The 7,955-nt window shown below is 36.5% G+C and overlaps 1 protein-coding gene across 1 annotated transcript in view; it reads right to left on the bottom strand.

Moving 5' to 3' along the window:
• The window catches only part of LOC105520256 (protein FAM154B-like), a 45,685-nt gene that overhangs the window by 24,952 nt on the left and 12,778 nt on the right, over window positions 1-7,955 (bottom strand). Inside the window, exons 2-3 of the mRNA XM_011953858.1 lie at window positions 7,141-7,320; window positions 974-1,176 (exon numbers count right to left, since the gene is read on the bottom strand). Of these exons, the coding sequence (XP_011809248.1) occupies window positions 974-1,176; window positions 7,141-7,320 (383 nt within the window). The remainder of the gene's footprint in view (window positions 1-973; window positions 1,177-7,140; window positions 7,321-7,955) is intronic.

Here is a 7,955-nt window from a genome sequence, read left to right as displayed (position 1 = left end):
GTGGGTGGATCACTTGAGGTCAGGAGTTGGTGACCAGCCTGGCCAACATGGTGAAACCCCATCTCTACTAAAAATACAAAAAAAATAGCTGGGTGTGGTGGCATGCACCTGTAATCCCAGCTACTTGGGAGGCTGAGGTGGGAGAATCGCTTTAACCCGGGAGGCGAGGTTGCACTGAGCCAAGATCCCGCTATCGCACTCCAGCCTGGGCAACAGAGCGAGACTCTGTCTTAATAACAACAACAAAAACACATTTTTGGAAAGAAAAACATACATGGCCCAACTCCTATGCCTCTAAGTCAGTTGCCTGTAAAGAGAAAGTATTCTCACCCTTCCACCATCCCAGAATTCTTAGAGGAGCAGGATCCCTATGTGGCAGTCTAGCACTGTCTATCATGGGGTAGATAAGCCTATCTAATTCTGAGGTTCAGTATCAGGAATCGCCTGCTTACAGATGAAAGCTTCATTCTCTATTTTGTCCTTTATCAGTGTAAAAGTAACATTTTGCTTCTCCATCTGGTAACTCTTTTGCTTTACAGGTTGGTTCAGGACTTGAATGGAGAATAGCATTGCTATTTATTTGACCTCAAAGATCCCAATACTCTCGGTAGAATTTCAACCCTTTCTAGGATGGGAAGAAAAGAACAATGCCAACTAAATGTGACATGAAGTGACAAACGTGACATAATGCTTGTTTAATTGCATCCCTTGTTTTTCATGTTTTGAAACAGAGAGAACTAACAAAGTAGATGAATTTGGATGGGAAATCTGGATATTTTCCCTCTCAATCAGACAAATGGTCTATTCTCTTTTGTTACTCTACAATACTATTCTGCCAAAGAGAGAAATGTTCTTTCTCAAGCCATGGAGTCTAAGTTTGGCAGCGCACCAAAATTATAATTTGATATTAGATGTTAAAGCTGGAAGTAAGTTTTAGTTTTTTGGCTCCTTCATTTTTGAAATGGCAAGTTACCTTTATAAGTTGGGACAGTGTCCAACTTTCCTTTCTTAACTTGTTGTCTCTCCAAAGGCCGGACTATTGCCACAGGCTGCACTTTGTACGAATTAAAATCCCGTTTGTAGGTAGTACCAAGATCAATCTTCCCTTGTTTTGGTTTATATTCTTCTGGCACATGGCGAGGCTGTTTAACTATTTCATAAGGACGATAATCCGACCTGAAATATATAAATTTGAAACACAGCCTCACAAGTTTTTATTTCTAATTATTTCAATGAAATATGGAAAATGTCAAGGCTTTTTTTCCTTGAAAAGTCTGAGAAGATATTAAAATGGTAATAGTTGATAAACTACTTGAAAGAAGTAACTGAATTTCTTATAAAGTCTTATCCAGTGACTAAATATCTTGATAAAAGTAAATATATCAAAAATTCTAGTTTTTAAAACATCATTAATTTTTAATTAATGTCAGCTAATTGGATCTTCAGTAAATAATATCCTCAAGTAATTGATTTTTTTTCTAACCTGGAAGGAAATTTCAGGTAAAATTTACTAAACCTGAAAAGTTTAAAAAATATATTCCCCCTGAGTCCACTTTGACAAAGTCCTTATTCATCCTACTTAAAGTCTCCAGCAAACTATTTTGGCATACTTTCTTCTTTTTGAATTAATGCTGTTTTCTCGCTTATTGTTAGATGATTAGTAACTCTAGTTTTTAGACATAAATCACATTCAGATTATGGATATAAGTGTTCCTCATCTTTAGATCTCCCAGATGGTAATGCAGCCAACCTGGGTGCTATATAACATTATGTGACAGAGGTAGTACTGCAGACACTGAGGTAAAAACTGAGGAATAGAGAAGGACACAAACTTAAGATTGATCAGACCGCCTATGTCCAAATCCTGGCTCTGTCATTTACTAGCTGCAGGACCTTGGATAACTTAACTTGTTTATGCCCCAGTTTCTTTATATATCATAGGGCACAATAATATCTTCTATCTCACATAGTTGTTTTTAAGGATATACACACATGCTTTTAAGACTGCTTGGTACACAGTAGGATCAATATGGTAGCCACTACTGTTACTACCCCAAGACTTCATGGATTGCTTTTTTCTTCTGGACTCTATTGGCACATCACTCATTTTGTGACTAAACTATCTTGTATTAATCAATATTTGCTGCATATGTCTGTAAGTTCCCCGAAGAAACCCGAAACCCTCACTGAATTCTTCTTCTATTCACAACATAACTTCTTAGACTAATTAACTGTTTTCTCACCCACTCCAATCCATTTCAATCTGGTTTCCAGCATTGCCACTTCCCTAACACAGCTCTAAGGTTCACCATGTCTTCCATGTGATTAAATTCATCGAACATTTTTAGTCCTCATCTTACTTGACCTCTCCAACAGTAATTGACATTATTGTCCACACTATTTCTAGGAAACTTTCTCTTCCTGACTTCCTGATTATCTTTTGTCAGTCTCCTATGCAGCTTCATCTACCTTTACTCGGTCATTAAATACATGTTAGCATTCCTCAAGACTTGGACCTACCTACACATTCTTCTTTTCATCCACTGTTCACTCCTGAGGATAACTCTTCTACTCCCACAGCTTCGATTACTACCTAGATTGAAAAAACCCTCAAATTTACATCTCAGCTTAGACCTCTTCTCTGAGCTCCATACCAGTATCTACGATGGTCTCTTGGATATGCAGTGGCAACTCAAAACTTAGTATGTCACAAATCAACTCACTATTTCCCCTCAATAAATGTGGTCCTTTTTGCTTGTTCTCTACTTAAGTGAACGCTATCACCATCATTTCAGACGCATAGTCAGAAATTTAGGACTCACCCTTTATACCTTACTACTCTCCCCTATCTAGTCTATCATCAACTACTGTCAATTTTGCCTCATAAATATCTCTCAAATCTAACCACTTTTTTCCACATCTGCCACTACCATAATATGCAAAGTTTTTACAATAGCTCATTTGAATCACTTTAATAGCTTCCTAAACTCATTTACCCACATCCACCCTAGATCTCCCTCCAATCTTTTCTTCACATGGCACCTGAAGTAATTCTTTCCCAAGTAAATTTGATCAGGTCATTCTTGCCCTCATCTCCCTGGCCTCTTCCTTAACTCCCTTCCTCCCCTACTCCACCCTCCACCAAAAAAAAAAATAAAAAAAAAAAAATAGAAAAGAAACCTTCATGACGTATTACTGTAAGGACATAGACAACACTGAACATGGCTTAAAGGCTCTGCCTGGCCTCCTTCACTAGCCTCAACTCTCACTGTGCTTCCTCTTGCTTTCTCTGCTCCAGCTGGCCCTCTTTGATAATTTTCTCCCTTACACGCTCCTTCCTGCTACATGCTACTCTCTCTCTCTCTGCTTGAAATGCATTTCCTTCCCCCTCTTAATCCAGTTAATTTAACATCCTTCAGGTTTTGACTCATTTTTCTTATTCCCCTGATAAAGTCAAACTCTTATTCTGGCTGTCAAGATACCTGTGCCTTTCCTTCATAGATTTCATCATTGTTGTAATTTTAGACTTATTTTGAGTAATGTTTTTGATTGCCATCTCTAATAGGTTGCAAAATCTGTCAGCACAGAGATCATGACTGCTTTTGGTCACCACTATATCCCAGGTGTCTAGTATAGTGCTTGATGCTTAATAAATGCTTAATAATTTTTTTATTTAATGAATGAAGAGTAGTAGAAATCAGATACCTCTGCTTCTCAAGACATGTGAGTTGTTCTTCGCTCTTCCTAAATACAAGCTAGAGGGGAATAGGCTAAAATGCAGTCAGGAAGTGAGAGAATCAGGAAGAGAAAAGCAAAGCAAAAGCTTAGAACTCTCAGTTTCTCTTAAACTAGTTAAGTGTTAGAAAGTATGCCTCCAAACCCAAAGCCGCTTTCTATGGAGTAGTAGTAAAGGGTGAATGCAGTCTTATTCATCTGATATATCCTAAAACATTTGATGTGTCTAGAATCCTACTCCTTCAGGGCAGGCTTCCTGCCAACTCTGGCAGTCATCTAAGTGAGCTACAACAGTACTGCTATAAAGGATCCAAAATCTTGTACAAGTTCAGACACCTCTTTACACAGTCACTTCCTGTACTATACAAAGGTACAGAATGCTTCTTTTTTTGTACAGATAAATCCACTTTCTACTGCATAGTCACCACAGTCAACATGAGGGAGTCAAGCAAGAGTTTCAAGCTCCTAGATTATGACTCTTAGAAATACTGCTAGCTTCCCAGTGAAAATAGAAAGTAAAGATCCAATGTCTTACTAAGTGAAGAGAAGACAATTTAAGAAATCAATATTTTAGTTTTATTGGCATTTTGGACTTTGGGACTTTCTTTTTTTCTTTTTCTTTCTTTCTTTTTTTTTTTTTTTTTAACTATTAAGGCTTACTTGAATAAGTCAACAGGGGAAATCCAGAATTGAAAAGCAACTGCCTTTTAAAAGAAAGATATGGCAGGTTAAATTTTCTCAATTTCTACACTTAGAACTGGTTAAAAGCACAATCTCTGTTCAATAAATACAAATATTGTAAAATTTATTTTAAATCTCTAATATGAACCATTAAAGCATCAAGAAATAAATATTAATAAATTAAAGTGAAGACAAACAGCCATTCCCATTTAATCAGTCTCAACCAGTTGTTCAATTTCTTCATCTCACTTATTATAATCCATAATTATCTTAGTTATTTATCTGATATTTTCATATCTGGACTTTCCCACAACACTATAAACAAGAGTAAAGCAAAGACCATCTCTGTTTTATGTTCCATGTCATCCTCAGTGAGCAGTCCAGTTCCTGACCTACTGCACTGAATCAGTGGCAACAGAATCACTAGCAATGCTGGCTAAAAACGCAGTTTCCTGAGACCCACTCTATTATCTACTGGCTCTTTTAGATGGAGATCTGGAATCTGCAATAGTAACACTTCTAGATGGCACTACTGCATACCAAAATCTGAGGACTAAGTAAAATCTTCCATCTGTGGAAGAGCCATACACCTACACAAGTAACTAGAGTCACCAAAGTATTATTACTGCAAGGAATGCCTGAAATGTTAAAAATAGAAATATTAGACTAAAAGTTTGAAAGTCTCCACCTTTGCTATATAAGAATGAGCTGCATCTGAAATGAAATGAAAATGGCTAACATCAAAATCTAAAGCTATTACAGAGCATTTTTAAAACTCTAAATTATAGAAATATGATGTCTGAGTTCCTTGAAAGCAGGAACTTCAACTTGTGAAAGGAAAATAAATCTTGAGGCCCCGAAATCACTACGGGGAAAAGTGAAGCTGGGAACTGCTTAGGACAAACGTGTCTCCCATTCTATTCATAGTCACCCCTCTGCTCACTGATATAAATGCATATCTGATTGCTTCCTTTGGAGAAGCTCATCAGAAACTCAAAAGAATGCAACCATTTGTCTCGTATCTACCTATGACCTGCAAGCTCACTCCCAGTTTCGAATTTGTCCTGCCTTTCCGGAACGAACCAATGTTCATCTAATGTATATGTTGATTGACGTGTGTCTCCCTAAAACGTATAAAACCAAACTGTGCTCTGACCACTTTGGGCACATATTATTGGGACCTCTTGAGGCTGTGTCACCAGCACGCACCCTCAACCTTGGCAAAATAAACTTCCTAAATTAACTGAGACCTATCTCAGATATTTGTGGTTCACAAACTTATTGACATTTTTATACTTAACACTAGGATTGTACCTTGAATATAGTATATACATTAACAGTTCAAATAAAATAATGAGTAAATATACTTAACCCACCTAACTGACAAAAATTTGAGAAATCAAAAAAGGTAAGTTCAAATGAAAAGTACAGATTTAAGAGGATTTTTTTTTCATCACTCACTGAACAAATATTGGGTACCTACTATGTGCTAGTAGGCATTGTATTAGTTTTCTAAAAATAAAATGCTGAGATAACAATAGACTTAGTTCCTGCTTTCATGAAACACTGAAACCAACCTAACGATAAATAACAGGAAGGTGCTTTGGGAGCTTACATAGAAGAATTTTACCTAATCTGAAAACTGGATGAAGTGTCAGAGAAGGCTTACTCAAGTGATAATTTAGTTGAGATCTGCAGATTGAATGAGCATTAGCTAAGAGAGGGAAGGAAAATTGCAAGTAGGGAAAATAGTATCTTGGAAGACCCTGAGACAAGGAAACCTGGCACTTTCCAAATAAATAAAAAATGGCCCATGGGATGAAGCATAAAAGTGAAAAGGGCACTACAGTGAAAATGAATTAGAGAATTAAGTAGTGAGCAAACCATGCCTCCACATGGTTTTGATAAGTATTCTGGTTTGTGTTAAACACAATGGGAAAGTTTAAGAGTATTTTAAGCAGAAAAGTGATAGGATTTGGTTTGCATTTGGGAAGGCTGAAGTATTGAAAACAGATCAAACTGCAAAAACTAGAGTAGATTCAGATATTATACTTAGAAAGCGACTGCATTCCTCTAGGTCAAGCTTGTCCAACCTGCAGCCTATGGGCTGCATGCGGCCCAGGACGGCTTTGAATGAAGTCCAACACAAATTTGTAAACTTTCTTAAAACATTATGAGATTTTCTTGTGATTTTTTTTTTTTTTTTATCAGCTATGGTTGGTGTTATTGGATTTGATGTGCGGCCCAAGACAATTCTTCCAATGTGGCCCAGGGAAGCTTTGAATGAAGTCCAACACAAATTTGTAAACTTTCTTAAAACATTATGAGATTTTCTTGTGATTTTTTTTTTTTTCTTATCAGCTATGGTTGGTGTTATTGGATTTGATGTGCGGCCCAAGACAATTCTTCCAATGTGGCCCAGGGAAGCCAAAAGATTGGACACCCTGCTGTAGGTGGTGGTGACAGTGGAAAGCAGACAAATATTAGATATTTTAGGAAGTTAAAAAAAAATAGAACTTTTTATATCCCTTTTTTCTTCTCACACTTTGTCAACCTAATTCTCATTTTTCTGTTTTTTTTAAGTTGTGACTTAACTAGTCTCTTGCCTATTATATTGGTTCAACTTAAATCAATGAAATAGTAATTTAAATAGCTAGAAAAATTTATTGACAGCAGAAGAGTTGGGAGAAAAATAAGTAAAGCAAATAGTTACTAAATATTTACTTAAATGTAGTTATTCCTTCCATTTTAACATGGCATGCTTGAATTTCTTGCTTGGGTTTAAGACTCTGAGTTGGAAGAACATTGTCATACATAGGATATTTTTCCAAATACTCAGTTGTAGGGCAAAACACCCCAGAATTTTCATAAATCCTTGTGGTTCCATGTGGACAATGATGTCGCCTGTGCAAAAAATAAACTGAAAGATTAACTTTAAAAAGCGTTTTGTATTGTAATTACATTTTAATCAGAGACTGCCAATAAACTCACAATTTCTAAATTCTAGAGCTTTACTGGAAAAAAAAACTTTTTCCTCTATAAAAACAATCTATAAATAATGGTCTATCTCTACGTGGTGGAAGCACAGCAATTAAGTGTCTCATAACAATTTAGTGTCTTGTTACACTATAGAAGCTGAAAAGCTAATAGGGAATTTCTCATGCTCTTGCAGGAAGGTTCCACATACAATTTAGGTTTCACCTACTACATGTATTCACTTGATACTTTGACTCAGAACAGAGCTACATAAGGAGAGAGTCAAGGTACAACATTTATTTTGCTTGCATGGAATGTAATAGAGGAAACAAGAGATTGGAGTTAGAAGTTGTTAGGTGGCATCTTGATTTGCAAGCTGGTTTCCTAACTTGGCAGCTTCTTAACCTTGGAAGAGATGAGTGATTCTGGAGTGTACAGCTCTGCTGCAATTTTCTGATTGTGGCAGAGGCAGTGGCTCCCTTGTCAGTCCTGTTCTGTGGTAAAATTTTTGGAAGTTTTTCCTGGAGGCTTATTTTGAAAATGATTTCTTTTTTTTTTTTTTT

This window comes from Colobus angolensis, unplaced genomic scaffold, assembly GCF_000951035.1.
Source record: "Colobus angolensis palliatus isolate OR3802 unplaced genomic scaffold, Cang.pa_1.0 Scaffold376, whole genome shotgun sequence".
NCBI lineage: Eukaryota > Metazoa > Chordata > Mammalia > Primates > Cercopithecidae > Colobus > Colobus angolensis.
The sequence above is the reverse complement of the archived record's forward strand: the minus strand, read 5'-3'. Positions and strand labels throughout refer to the sequence as shown.